The sequence below is a fragment of the Drosophila persimilis genome, unplaced genomic scaffold (genome assembly GCF_003286085.1).
Source record: "Drosophila persimilis strain 14011-0111.01,24,50 unplaced genomic scaffold, DperRS2 tig00000676-arrow-arrow-pilon, whole genome shotgun sequence".
NCBI lineage: Eukaryota > Metazoa > Arthropoda > Insecta > Diptera > Drosophilidae > Drosophila > Drosophila persimilis.
Genome location: NW_020825332.1, coordinates 1,412,479 through 1,426,558, shown reverse-complemented (window position 1 = coordinate 1,426,558; position 14,080 = coordinate 1,412,479). Strand labels below are relative to the sequence as shown.

Sequence of the window (14,080 nt, the reverse complement as noted above, 5' to 3'; positions counted from 1 at the left end):
CGTGGAGCAGCAGTGGCCCCAGTCGCCAGTCAGACAGTGAGCGCGTCGCATCTTCGCACGCATCGAACGGAACGGAACGGAACGGCAGCAGCAGCAGCAGCAGCGGCAGCAGCACTAGCAGCAGCGCGGGCGCGTTCAGTGGTTGTTGTTGTTGGAAACGGTCACACAGACACAGGCTCAGTAACACACACACACACACACCCACACACACATACACCCATAATCACCCAAACACATAGACACAATCACAGAGCGACTCAAGCGGCCAGCAAACAAAATTTTCTGTTTCTGTTCCTGGCCAAAAACAGAAAAGTTGTTTCCCTTTTTTTTTTTTTGGTTAACAATAAGTGGCAGAAATAACATTTCCTGCAGAGAAGTCCCATAAATGATCTATGCAAAAAACGGAGAGGAAACGAATTCAATTAAAGTGTGGAAAATGATGGGTCGAGCCAGAGACTAATTGAAAAATCAAGGCACACACCTGCGCACATGTCTGTGAGAAGAGTGCTGCTGTGTGTCGTTGTGGGTGGGCTTGTGCCTTTTTTTGCATGTGTATGTGTGTTGAAGGCTAAAGCTGAAGCAGCAGCAGCAGCAGCAGGAGCAGGAGCGGCCAGGCCGAAAGAAGAGCCAACAAGTAAAGGCCCGAAAAAAGTCAGGCTGCCAGGCTAATGACAACATTGAAAAATTGTCAGTTCAGTGAGAGCACGTGTATGGAAAGTGGGCGGGAAAGCCAGGGAAAAAAAAGTGAAAGTAAAAACCAAAGGAAACACTCGAATGTTTGGAGTACACTCAATGTTTTGGGGCATAAATTGTTGCCTTCCTTGTGCCGTATACAGTATCTTATCTTAAGTACTCTTTAGGCAGTATAATTTATCAATAATTTAGCTTGAATTAGTATATTTTTTGATCGATGGATGGATGTACATATGACCCCAAAGCCAGCTTAGTGGTCGGCAAAACTTCTTTTAGATATTTAACACCTGACCACCTGACCGCCGGATTCACATCTATCTAGATATTTTATAGTTCTTAACTGTTGTTGCAGCCAAATGAAAGACGGGTAAACCACAGTGATAAAGACAAAGTGTTCAAGACAAAAAAATGTTATAAATAATCATAGATATACATACATACTAAAACAAACAACAACAAGAAAAAAACCAAAACAAAAACCAAAAAATCAGTAAATAAATCAAACAAATGGGAAAACTGAAAAACGCTGAATGGAAAAATCAGAGCAATTTTTGGGCCTTAACCACAGAAAAGATGTCCAGTCAAAGGTGAGCATAAGCCAGAAATTTATCCAAAATTTTGGGACTAACTTTTCCTAGGGTTTGGGAAGCTTTTCAAAGTGCAGAAAACTGCTTCCAAGGGATAGGGGAATTTTCGGTAAATGAAGAACTCCATTGAGGGTAGCATTATAGCATCCTACAATCAAGCTTTGACTCAAACTCCAGCCTACCCTACCCTACCTCAACACAAAAGAGAGAGAGGAAGAGAAGCACCGAAAGGAAGAAGACAATAGAACGGAAGAAGCGTCCAAGAAAGAGCCAAGCAAAACATAAGCAACCCCGAAAAGAGAGAATCACAAGAAGTGGGGGTCTTGTCCCGTCACGTCCCTCTCCTCTCCACTTCTTCTCTGTTGGCCCCTCTGCCTGCTGATTCGGAGATACCGAAAATAGGCAGAGCCCAAAAAAGAAAAAAGAGGAAAATGCGAATTTCGCTGGAAAAGCTCAATGCAAAGAATGATTCCGGGAGGCGGGAGGCAGGGGATTAGCCCAAAGCCAAAGACTTTGCGCAAATACGGAAAAGCTCGGGGCTGAGCGCATCATTTCCCAAGCAAATTTCGTTTGCTGAAAATTTCAATTTATGCAGGGAGGCCCCGACAGGATTTACAGGGATATCATACCCTATGGACGGGCACTCAGACTATGATTGTATAAGGACATATCGCATCGCATCCCTGGACCACACACGTCACACTTTTGCTCTCTGATGTTCTTTCTTTTTTTGGTTTTTTTTTTTTATTGACTTTGACATTTTATGGGCAATTTGTCTTTTGCTCTGTCATAAAATTGCGCGCCAAAGGAGCGCTGTGTCCTTATCCTTATCGCCGAAGGACCGGGACACGGACACAGACCGGGGCCAGGCCGCTGCCGCCAAGTTGTTTATTCTGTCGTAAATTTTGCCTTCAAGGACGCGTCGACAAGCCCCGACCCAATCGCAAGCCCAAACCCAAGACCTCCCTCCTGCCAAGAGACCATTTTATCGATCACACAATGGGAAATTTCACACGTTACATATTCTCTGTGGTGGTCTGTGCCAGTCTGTGGCAGTTGGGGAGTAGTCGAATCCAGTTGGGGCTTTCCCCGTTTCCCCGTTTCCCTGCCCGCACCGCTCCGCACCGCACCGCGCCATATTTAATTACGTGTAGCGCACAGTCTTCAAGGTCTGCTGTTTGCATAATTCAAGGGCCTGCTTCAGTCCGTTCTTTTTCCGCTCTCTGATCAACTGAGAACCATACACCCGTTCCGTTCCGAGTGGCTTTTGTTCTTGCAACCTTAACTGAATAATGCAATTGACGCTGCTTCTGCTGGTGCTTCTGCTGGTGCTTCTGCTGGTCTGTGTGGGTGCTGACACAGTTGCCATTTTTCACACATGACCGGGCAGCCGGGCAACCGGGCAACACGACTGTGGCATGCCTCTCCCTCACCAGCCCTCCCCTCCCCATGTCCAGTGAACGAGCACAAAATTTCATAGCATACTTCAAGGCTGCCGCTTGTCGTAGTCTAATTTACATGCGAAATGACGCTCCTCCTCCCTCTCCCTACCCTTCTTCTTGTGCTGCTGCTTCCTCTGTGGCCGGCTGCCCCTCCGTTTTGTGGCAGCTGCAGCCAGTTACAGTTATGAGCTGGGACGTGTAATTGTTTTCCATCCTTTCGTTCGTTGTTTCTTTTCTGCTCTCCCTTTTCCAGCTGCTTCTTTGTGTTTCGCTTCACGTATTCAATTAGCTCGATACAAAACGAAGAATACAAACAAAAAACAGCAGCACGCGGCTGCACCTGCCGCTCTACACACTTTGGTATTCAGGGGGGTGGGGGGTGTCAGGGGGGTGGACGCTCCTGCTGGACATTTGCATTCGTCCTTGGACAAGCGACGCACACCACCTACGACACGGTGTTCGAATTCGTTCCCTAATTCGATTTTAAATAATTAAGGCGGCGGAATTCGGTACACTTGAGATATTCCCACATTTCCTCAGATACTAAGATACTTGTGTGTATATTCCACCATGATTTATGGCCGCAACGTGTCCGCCTTTCTGCCCCCGCTGTGGCTTTGTGGCGCTGTGGCGTTGTGGCGTTTATTTTGCACGAAAGAACGATTTTGGAAAGTGAGAGTGAAAATGGTCGGTCCCGTTGGCGGCTTTCGTTTAACAACACAAAAAACAAGGCTAAAACAGATGAGACAAACAAATGTGCGGTGCTAAAATTAAACATCTCGGAATACTCTTGTTGCAACAACAGCAGCAGCAACAACAAAAACAATAACAACAACATTTATATAGGCATCTAAATATATAGATTGAGGGAGGGGCAATCGAGCAACAGAGATACCCTAAAAAGAGAAAAGCCAAAGCTTTGCGGCAAATCAATTTAGATTCAGATACGAATGAGTTTATTGGAAGAGAACTTAACAAGAGAATTCAGCATTCATTTGAGGGCTTACCCCGGGCCACAGATTATTTGTGGGGCACCCTCTGTTATATCACATCCTCAAGCATTCAATTCATATACCCCGAATTTCTTACTCTTTTTCTGGTGATGGGTATCCGAAAGGCAGAATCTATCCAAACGTAAAGAAAACATTTTAGCCAAAACAACAACAAAAAACTAAACTAATAATTGTCGCTGCGGCCAAGAAAAACAAAACAAGTCGATGGCCGGCCTAAATGGACACACCCACTCTCCAGACCTCCACCCACCAATTCCACTTCCAGGAGTGGCGGCCTCCCCCGTCCTTCACGGCACACAAATCGCAATATTCTTGCCTATCCTCTGGCCCTGCCCATTGCCTAATTAGTTGTGGCCTCTGGCCGCCTTGATTTATACTATATTTGTGAGGGGCGTGGCCAGGGGCTAGTGGCAACTAATTGCTGCCCATGGAGAGGGTTAGGCCGAAGGGACTGCTCGTATGCTCGTACATTTCGTCCTTTCGGATACATTTCCCCGCCAGATACAATACACAGATACTCTCGTGTATTGCTAACTGCTGTGCACTTTGCAGCTGCAACGAGCAAATTGGTTGAATGTCAAACTGTGCTGGCATCCATCCGACGAGCCCTACCCCGCTCGGGCCCTTGCCACAGTCCTGGCCAGAGTTGGCAGCTCTTGCAGCGTCAGCTGCCACATTGAGCCAATCAATTGCAAATGAAATACAAGTAACAAGGCGAGGGCCGTGTGTGTGCCACTGCAACCAGGAGGTTGGAGGCGCCCTATCCTTAGTCCGCCATTTGCTTGATCCATTCCCCTCTTCTTGCTTATCAATCAGACACCGAATAGCACCAACAAATAAACAAGTTGCCAGCATTCACAATAAAAGAGGAACAGAACGGAACAGAACACAACAGTACGGGTACGGGTACGAGTACGGGTACGAGTACGGGTACGAGTACGGGTACGAGTACGGGTACGGGTACGGGTACGGGTACGGGTATGAGAAACGTGAGTGACAAACGTGGATGACAAATTGATGCATTGCCGTATTGATTGGGCGACTGACTGGCTTTGACAGTGCCTGCCACTGTGCCACTGTGCCACTGTGCCACTGTGCCACTGTGGCAGTGTGGCCGACGCCTTGGCTGAATGTCAAGTCGCAGCAATGAAACGAAATTCGTTTGTTGCTTTTTTTGTTGTTTTTTTTTCGGTTGTATTTTATTGATCGATTGTTAGGTATTTGATTGTGTCCGTGTGTCCGTGTGTGTGTGTGTGTGAGGAAGTGTCTATGTGTGTGTCGCGGGGGTGTGCCCAAGCCGCTGCCAGGAGCCAGCACAATTGCCCTTAGCGCAGCGATGGGGCCACCGCCACCGCCACTTTTATTTATTACGCATACGTCACGTGGTCTGCACAAAACTAAAAAGGAAAGCGAAAAAGAGCTAGGAGGATGCCAGGGGGTTGCCATTGGGTGAACTTGCAACATTTTGTCCCTTGCACTCACAGCTAGCAAAAGTTTTTTCCAAAGGGAAATCAACTGAAATCTGAGGGGATGTCCATGCGATGCCAAAGGGAAACAAAAAACAATATAAAACTAAACACGCGCGCGTCACCAAGACGCTGTTTGTCCTTGGACAGTCATCTCCCCCCACCCCCCCCCCCCCTCCTCCCTACCGCATCACCCTCTGCTCCCCTATTTGACGAGGCAAAATTGGCCCAAATAAAAGCATTGCGTATACGACATGTTGTACGGCATTTCACATTCCAGCCAGTCGAATGGAGTGACTTCTTTCCGTTTATGGCCACAGCAGCGGGTGGCACGTGAATTTCAGTTTCAGAGCCAATCACGCACCACCCCCCACAGACAGCTGTCAGGGGCATGTTCCAGGAAAATTGGTTGGTTTTTTTTCTTTTGGTTTTTATTGCATTCCTTATGTAGTGCTGGGAAAACTGTTGCGTTCTCCCTCTAACTAATTGCACTTTCGCCTGCAGGCATTTGGTCTGACGAAAAGTTTGCGGCCAAAAGTTTTTCAGTTTTTGGAAAAGCAACAGGCTGACTGGCTGCAGGGGCGACTAGCGACTGGTGACTGGCAACTGGCGGAAAGTTATTAAGCTACCGAGTGACAGGAGCTGCCAGGTCCCAGCCCCAGCCCCAGCCCCAGCAAGGCCGAAAATATCCTGCCATATGCGGCATTTGACATGCGTAAGCATAAATTATGCATTGCCTGCCCCGCCATCCCCGCGCCTCCCAGGAGATGCACTGAGCGAAACAAGTAAATACTATAAATAAAAGAGAAAAAGCAAAGCCAGGCATAGGTCTCTGTGCCTGGCGCCAAGGTGAGGTCATGCTTATATAAAGACAGACCCACGTGGATGTGGATGTGGATGGTGATGGTGATGGTGATGGTGACGATGATGACGTGGCACCCATCCGCAGCAGCCTTGCCACATTCCGCCCTCAGGTCCCTTCTGCCAAGAGTCTGCCACTGCCAACGTCATCAAATGGGTATCCTTCTTCAGCCTGCAACTCGCCTTGGCCTTTGTTGCGATGTTCCGCAATTTGTTTCACACATACATACATACAGACACGTATATATATGTACATGTACGTCTGCAGGTGTATGAGAGTCTCATTCCGCCCCCCCAAAGGTATATTTATAGGAACTGAAAGCTCTGGTTTCGCTTCTACTTTTCACACCCTACCACCTGTCCTGCCTGGCCGCCAGGCCGCCATTTGAATATAATTTTATGGGCCTCCCGACCCCATCCGACCGATAGGACGCTGTGTCACAGTCGATGGATGTGGATATGGATATGGATATGGATGTGGATGTGGATGTGCTTCTGGTTCTGGGGTGCCATTTGTGTCTGCTGTGCGGCGGCATAAACACGCATGGGAATACATATTTTATGGGCTTTCGCTGAAAAAAAATCCACAAAACGGGAAATGGGCACGCACACACACACACACACACACATACAGTGCGTTTCGGAAAAGTAGAGCAGCAGATACTCGTAGTTGTATTATCTGCTGACTATGGCGGGTAAAAGGTGAAAGGAGAATTAAGCCCGATGAAAGTGTGTCATGCCAGCCAGGCTTCCCTTTAATTCGAAGGGATTCGGAGTACATTCGGCAAGGATAAGGTCTACATTATGATTGTACCCCTCTTGTAGATACTATCCCTTGGACTCCTTGAATGTCCTTCCCTCGAATCTCACTCTTTCGCTCAGAGCTCGACAGGATATAAAGACCTTTGGCTGGCAGACCACCGTTTTATTTTTAATTATGCCACGCTCTCATAATGAGCAGCGTGCCCCAGTGGCAATCAAAATCTCATCAGGCCGTTAGCCGGCAAAGAGCCGTACGCCGCCATTCACTCGGTTCTCGCTTCTTCTCCTTCTCCTTCCCGTTCCCGTTCGCTCTTCAAAGAACAATGAAATTATTTACATAATTAATCACATGCATGGGCTTATTGATTATCCTTTCCTTCGAAGAAAAGCCCCCGCTTTTGCTCTCTCTTTCCTTGGGTGTGTGCGGCAGGGTTCGCTGAACCCATTTTCCATTCCTCATGCGGATGGGTCGCAGTTCGACTCGGGGTCCCTCATTATGTGGATACAAATCGACGGCTCCGGCTACGGCTACGGCTACGGCTTTGGATAAGTTCCCGGCAATAACACTTATTTCGCTGTAATTGCTGCCACGGACGTCGTCGCCGAGTTGATTGGAGTTGGTTCATGGGTCAGGAAGCCAGGAAGCCAGGAAGTCATTTGCACAAATGACGTTTCCCCCGCACCCCACCGTGCCCAGACCGTGCCGTCATCAACTGCAGGTGGCGCTTATGTAATCAGTTGTTCTCCTACGGTAGGGGAGCTTTTCCAAGCTAATGCAATTCATTGATATTTATCACCTGGCCACCGCAGTGCCAGTGCCAGTGGCAGTGGCAGTGGCAGTGCCAGTGGCTGGCTGACTGACTGTCGAACCCAAAGCGACGTGCCCCGTTAGCGTTAATTAAATTACCAAGTTCCGAGTGAAAGAGATAGCGAGTGAGTGAGTGAGTGAGACAGATGACAACTTAAATGACAAACTTGTTACCTCACACAATGCCACACCTACCCGCCCCTCGCATCAGCAGCGGCCGTTACACATAGCCCTTATGGCCACCTCCTGCTGATTTCTAATGGCCTCTGATAATGTAATGGTGTGCCTGTGCCTGTGTTTGTGTTTGTGTTTGTGTCTGCGTAGAAAATGGCAGGATGACGTCGTAAATGATGCTGATGGGCTCTGATTTGCGGAGGATGGAGTTGGCGGGAGTAGAAGGATGGATATTCTTGGATAGAATGGGCGGAACTACAGCTGCTGATCGATTGGCGGAGGGAAGGCCATAACTAACAGACAAAGAAAGAATGGTTTTACAGATTTATGCAGGCATTTGCTAGAAGTTTTATATATCTAAGGATACATATACGGATACGATTATCCAAAATGTAAGATATATATATATATATTTTTTCTTTGTCAAGTGTAGACCCAAAATGGAGGAAGTTCTTGTCGATGCCGCACTTGACACTGCCATTGTCAGAGGAGGCGGGTGCGGAGGCGGACATAGTTTGAGCAGCGGCGCCGTGACAGCGATGGCTCTCAAACTGTGTCAAGTGTGCCGCCAGCCAAAGTGGGTCAATGCAGCAGGACGATAGAACGAGAGGGACAGAGAGGGCAGGGACGTTGGGCATGGGTGGCAGGCAAGTGGCAGGGGAGGGGCTGGGGCAGGGGCAGGGCAGGATAAGCACGCTTATGTAAAGCGTTTGTGCAGCTAAAAGGCTTTTGCCGCCTGCCACTCGTACTCGTATGTGGTAATAATTTATTGATTAGCTCTGGAATGGGGATAGGGGATAGGGGAGTACTTCTACAGTTCCCAAGCATTCAAATTGGTTCCCTTTTGTCCTTTCAGATGCGCACAATTAGCTTAAACTGACACAAGGATGACGAGGGACAAGGACGATGCCTAAAACCACAGCCAGAATTTACAGAATTAAGCAAATGGATAATCAGATGAATAACCAAACAGCGAACGGATAAAACGGATAACGCGGACAAAACGCAACCAGCAAAAACTACGAAACATTTTAACAACTTTAATAGCTCGTACTCGTAACCGTACTCGTGCTCGTAAATGTGGCACACATCAGATCAACATTCAGCATCTCACATCCAACATCAGAAAGGAGCCTTACAAAACACCAAAGCAACATTTGTGCTGTGCTTAAATTATAGTCAACAATCAAACAAAAAATTAACTACAAATTAAAGAAGAACGAACGAATGAACGATTGATCGATTAAACGATTGTACGATTGAACGATTGAACGATTGAACGAACGAACGAACAGCCAGACATCAATGCGCGTAATTATTAAAATTATAAAATTAATTAACAAAGATATATACTAAATAATCATTATTCTTCCAATTTCGAGTAAATCGAATCGATATTTAAAGTTAGTAGCAAATTAATTACCAAAACATTAACTTAAATAACAAGTTCGTTAAAGCCTTTGCGATTCAAGTTAGGGCATACAAAAAGAGAGAGAGAAAACAAAAACAAAAACAAAAACAAAAACAAAAACAGAGTTGTGAATCTTAAAGAAAAAGAGAACCAAAGAAGAACAGAACCGTTGAACAGAACAAAACAGAACAGAACAAAACAGAACATACATAGAGAGTACATAATAAATGGTACGCAATTAGTAGGTTTTAAATCCAGAGACATTTTAATCAAAACTTTTAAACGAGCTTCAAACACACTCCTCTCAAGACATGCCCCACAGAAACCACACACGAGCCGAACATTATCCTTAACCTTAACCAGAGCCAGAGCCAGCCCACGGCTACGGTTACGGCTACTACAGGAGGGTTGTAATAGAAACACAACACGAGGCAGGCCAGGCAGGCAAGGCAGCCCAAAGAACAAGAACAATCAAATTACACACACAATCGGCCCGTGTGCCGACTGTGGCGCCGTTTGGCTCTGTGCCAGCGCCTAAATTTATACAAATTTGGACCTCCAAGGCGCCCAGTGGCATACAAGGACAGCGACGACCTTCGCGTGTGCAAGCGTCGGCGGTTGCACAATAAAGGACGCCACTCACACACACACACAGACACCGACACAGACACACCCACGAACACACTTAGACACACACAGTAACACATACCCTTAGACATATATAGGAAACCCCTCCCCCCTCCACCGAGAGTAGACTTCATATGGGTGGCCGCCATGACCGGAAGTGAGCTACGGTCACGTCCACTGGCCTTTGCATAACAATCAGCAGCAGCAGAAGCAGCAGAAGCAGCAGCAGCAGCAGCACTAGCAGCAGGAAGAGGATCCAAAAGGGAGGGAGAGAAAAGCCAACCTTGAGGGAAAACTTTCACTCGCTGTGGCTGGCAAAAATGCAGGAAATGAGCTACCTGCAGGATAATTCCAAAGTGGAGGCCCTCACCAAAGCCGTGCTCATCTCCATACTGGGCGTGGCGATAGTGCTCTCCAATCTCCTCATCATTGCCACCTATGCCAATTTCAAGGGTGCGTAGGCTGAAGAAGCCTCGAATCGAATCACAGATTAATTGTGTGTCCATTTCCCATTTCCCGTGCAGGTCCCACAGAGGTTATCAATTACTATCTGCTATCCCTGGCCATAGCCGATCTGCTATGCGGCCTCCTGGTTGTGCCGTTCTCCGTGTATCCCGCCCTCACGGGCGAGTGGATGTACGGGGACATACTGTGCCGCTTCACGGGCTACCTGGAGGTGACCCTTTGGGCGGTGTCCGTATACACATTCATGTGGATATCGGTGGATCGCTATCTGGCGGTGCGCAAGCCCCTGCGCTATGAGACGGTGCAGACAAAAACGCGGTAAGTGATTGTCGGACGACGCTCCAAATTGTTTTCTATACCCTTGCAGAGGACCCTCTATACCCTTTATAGGATCACCATAATTTCAGATCAGATCTGTCTGCATGGGTATTTAGCACTCGTTTCTTCTTTCCTCTAGAATCTAGGTCGCAGTGTCTCGCTGTTCTCTATCTCTATCGCAATCGTGGTATTATTATTTTCTCTAAAAGTTTACATTGCAGTTGTACTCGTATCGCCTGGGATTCGCTCCGTTTTAAGGTCTCGATATTCACACACAGTATTTCCCTTTTTCTCGCCTTCTTGTGTATCTGTTTCTGTAGCTGCCAGTGCTGGATGGTGTTCACCTGGATATCCGCTGGACTGCTGTGCTGCCCGCCCATTCTGGGCTACACGAAGCCGATTGAGAACAATCTATCGCACATCTGCATGCTGGACTGGGGCAACATGGCGGCGTACAGTGCCACACTGGCGATATTAGTTTTAGGTCCCAGCCTCATATCGATCGTACACAACTACGGCTATATCTTTGTAATGATGCGTAAAATAAGATCGGGCGAGCCAATACACGATAAAGAATATGCAACTGCTCTGGCTGAAAATTTGTCAAACCCTAGTCATATGATGTCATTCGCATTAGTCTTTGCATTCTGGATGTCCTGGCTGCCATGGATCTCAGTGAGGCTGTATGAGGTGGTCACGGGCGACGTTATCCAAAGTACTCTTATCAATTTCGCAGTCGTTTGGATTGGCATATTGAATTCATTTTGGAAAATTCTGATCATGACCAGTATGTCGCCGCAATTTCGTATCGCTTTGAGAGTATTTTGCTTAACCATTTGTTGTAAGACTAAGGGCCGTTTGCAAGCTGAGCTAATCGGGTTGGACCCAGATGACTAGAGTTAGATTTAGATTTTCATTACCTCAAATCCCTATGCCCCCGTTCAAATATCCCCCCAAAACAAAAAACAAAACCCCCACCCCGAAATCCCTTTAAAGCAAACTTAAAAATTCCCGCAAGTAAAATTGGTTGTAATTGCATCTTGAGCCATCTCTCTATCTCTGTCTCTGTCCAAGTCTATGTCTCTGAAAAAAAACAGAACAGTACAGAACTGAACAGAACAGAAATACACACACTCTTTCCTTACTTGCTGTTTGCCATATAGTTGCATATTTACGAAGGCCCGTTTGGCAATACGTGACATAATGAAATGAATGCCAACAGTCCACTTCACTCCACTCCACTCACTCAAACAACAGTCACAGTCACAGCCACAGTCACAGCACCACTCAGCCACTGAGCCACTGAGTCAATCAGCCACTCAACCACCACACAGCCATAGACACCACACAGCCATAGACACCACACAGCCATAGACAGCACACAGACAAAAGTTGAAAGACATTTTCATACCTACTCGTATATCCTAGTCGGTAAGCTAGACTAAGAGTTTTTAGCGGTATCTAATTATGATTGATTAATTGACTAATGCATTGATTGATTGATTGACCGATTATTATGTATTGTGTATTTATGAGCTTAACACGTATATATATACATATATATACACCTACATATGCCTAAGTATATTCGATTCGATTCGATTGGATTGACTTATCTCTACTATATACATAGATCCAAACCACGCCCCTAGTTTAGCAACGATTCTAATTCCGATCGTAGACGAGAGACAATTCAAAATTCAGGAAACGGCTAGCAGCACTTCCGTTTCCGGTTTACAGTTCAACTAGAGTTTTGCTAACCAAAAATCATAGCGCTACTTACTACTATGTAAATCTGTCGAGATTATAGATTCGATTATTTAAAGCGTACTCGTATTGTATGCAAAAGTTCTACAAGAAAACAAAAACAATACAAAAACAACATAAGAAGTAAAGAACCTTTTTCAAAGTCCATATTAAGTAGCATTTAGTATTTTACAAAAATCATGTAGAGTTTATTCAAACAATTTGCCAAACAATGCCGAAAAGAGTTCAGAAAAACCTTTCAATTCAAATATATTCGCACGCTTCGAGATCAAAAACCAAATGCGAATAGAAAAGCCAACCCAAAATAACAAAAAAAAACGCCCAGAAATTAAACGATCCTAGAACGAATGGCAAAATTTGATTCAGTAAAATCCCCAACAAAAAAGCAAAAACATTTCCAATAGTTCGTAGAAAATAATAAATAAATAACTAAATAATATAAATAACTTAAATCGGGGGGCTAGTAAGAACCGTAACGTATGTAAATGTAAGCTAGAGGCAAGTTTCGGTCATGGTTAGGGTACATCTTGATTTGGCCGTGCTCAGGGGCGCACCTCTGGCCGGGGGCCCAACAGACTGTTGCGATTTTGCCTAGTTCCCTTAGTGGGTTAAATTCAGTTTCCCCGCCCTGGCCGGCGATGCGCCCCTGGGCGACCATGGAGTGTTTGTTGTTAATTATTATCCGCAAACATGCCAACAAAAAAAAAACCAAAACAAACATTGTGTATATTCTGTTGTACATTTAAATTTATGTTATTTAATTTTACCTCAAAAATAGGAAGATGTTATCGATTTGTATATGTACGAAAATTGTTAGAGCTATTTAAGCAGCTGGAGATGGAAGGGCATTGAAACGTATAAATAATGAATGCAGTTAATAAATGAAAAAAATGATGATATTGTATGAATATTTCACTTTCGACTTTCAAATATCTGTTTTGAACCGTTGAACCATGCGCCAAATGGAAGGCGGTTCCTTTTTTTAATTTATAATCTACACTTTTTATCTTATGATTGGCATTGGTTGGAAAAAAGCTGAATGATTTTCCTCTGAGATTCAGTGGTTTCTTATTCCTTACCTCTAATTTTTTACATTTGGGCGATTTGGCGACCATTGGAGGTATTTTTAACGAGTCCTTGTTCAAAAAAGATTCCCAAATGTTCAAATCTTATAGAAAATTATAAAATTCTTCAAATTAAAATGGTTTTCTTTGAAAAATCGCAATGGAAAAACCCTTAGAGTAGCAGTAAACTCAAAAGTTGTTGCTGTGAATCTATACATACTCGTATGTACATATACAAAATAGCATATTTCTTTCGCTCTGGCATAGATTGCAAGCGCGCATTTCAAAAATTACATAAAATCAGTAATCGTAATCATAATCGATGAAACACAAAATAACATTCATATAATAATAATTCTTTCGGAATCAATGGTATCGTAACTGATTTAATCAACGTAAAAATTAGCTAAAATATATCGATAGGTCGATGTGTTCAAGCGCTGCCAACTTCACAAGCTTACTGTGCGATTACTCAAGTGATTCGCTCCATGACATTTTTCACAAATTAGAAAAAATTCAATAAAAGCAAGTGGTTAAAATAAGCCAGTCAGGTAGAAAATTGATTCATAAATCGTGTAAAATTATGTGGGCATAGCTAAATGTTCTATCTAGCTAGTAATAT

The 14,080-nt window shown here is 45.1% G+C and overlaps 1 protein-coding gene across 2 annotated transcripts; it reads left to right on the top strand.

Moving 5' to 3' along the window:
- The first annotated feature begins 1,184 nt into the window (after positions 1-1,184).
- LOC6599729 (beta-2 adrenergic receptor) lies at positions 1,185-12,209 on the top strand. 2 transcript variants are annotated; one of them, XM_002024798.2, is made up of 4 exons: positions 1,185-1,280; positions 8,663-10,297; positions 10,369-10,627; positions 10,948-12,209. In XM_002024798.2, the coding sequence occupies exons 2-4, from the start codon at positions 10,165-10,167 to the stop codon at positions 11,522-11,524; spliced, it is 969 nt and encodes a 322-aa protein (XP_002024834.2). In that variant the 5' UTR covers positions 1,185-1,280; positions 8,663-10,164; the 3' UTR covers positions 11,525-12,209. The 2 variants fall into 2 exon arrangements, with proteins under 2 accessions (XP_002024834.2, XP_026847262.1); XM_026991461.1 differs by lacking the exon at positions 1,185-1,280 and adding an exon at positions 7,742-7,757.
- The last annotated feature ends 1,871 nt before the right edge of the window (positions 12,210-14,080 follow it).

What these genes read in the sequence shown, in the direction of transcription:
- LOC6599729 (XM_002024798.2), top strand. Translation starts at nt 10,165, where the DNA reads ATGCAGGAAATGAGCTACCTGCAGGATAATTCCAAAGTGGAGGCCCTC. An exon ending in CACCTATGCCAATTTCAAGG is followed by an intron (nt 10,298 to 10,368) that starts GTGCGTAGGCTG and finishes TTTCCCGTGCAG; the next exon opens with GTCCCACAGAGGTTATCAAT. An exon ending in ACGGTGCAGACAAAAACGCG is followed by an intron (nt 10,628 to 10,947) that starts GTAAGTGATTGT and finishes CTGTTTCTGTAG; the next exon opens with CTGCCAGTGCTGGATGGTGT.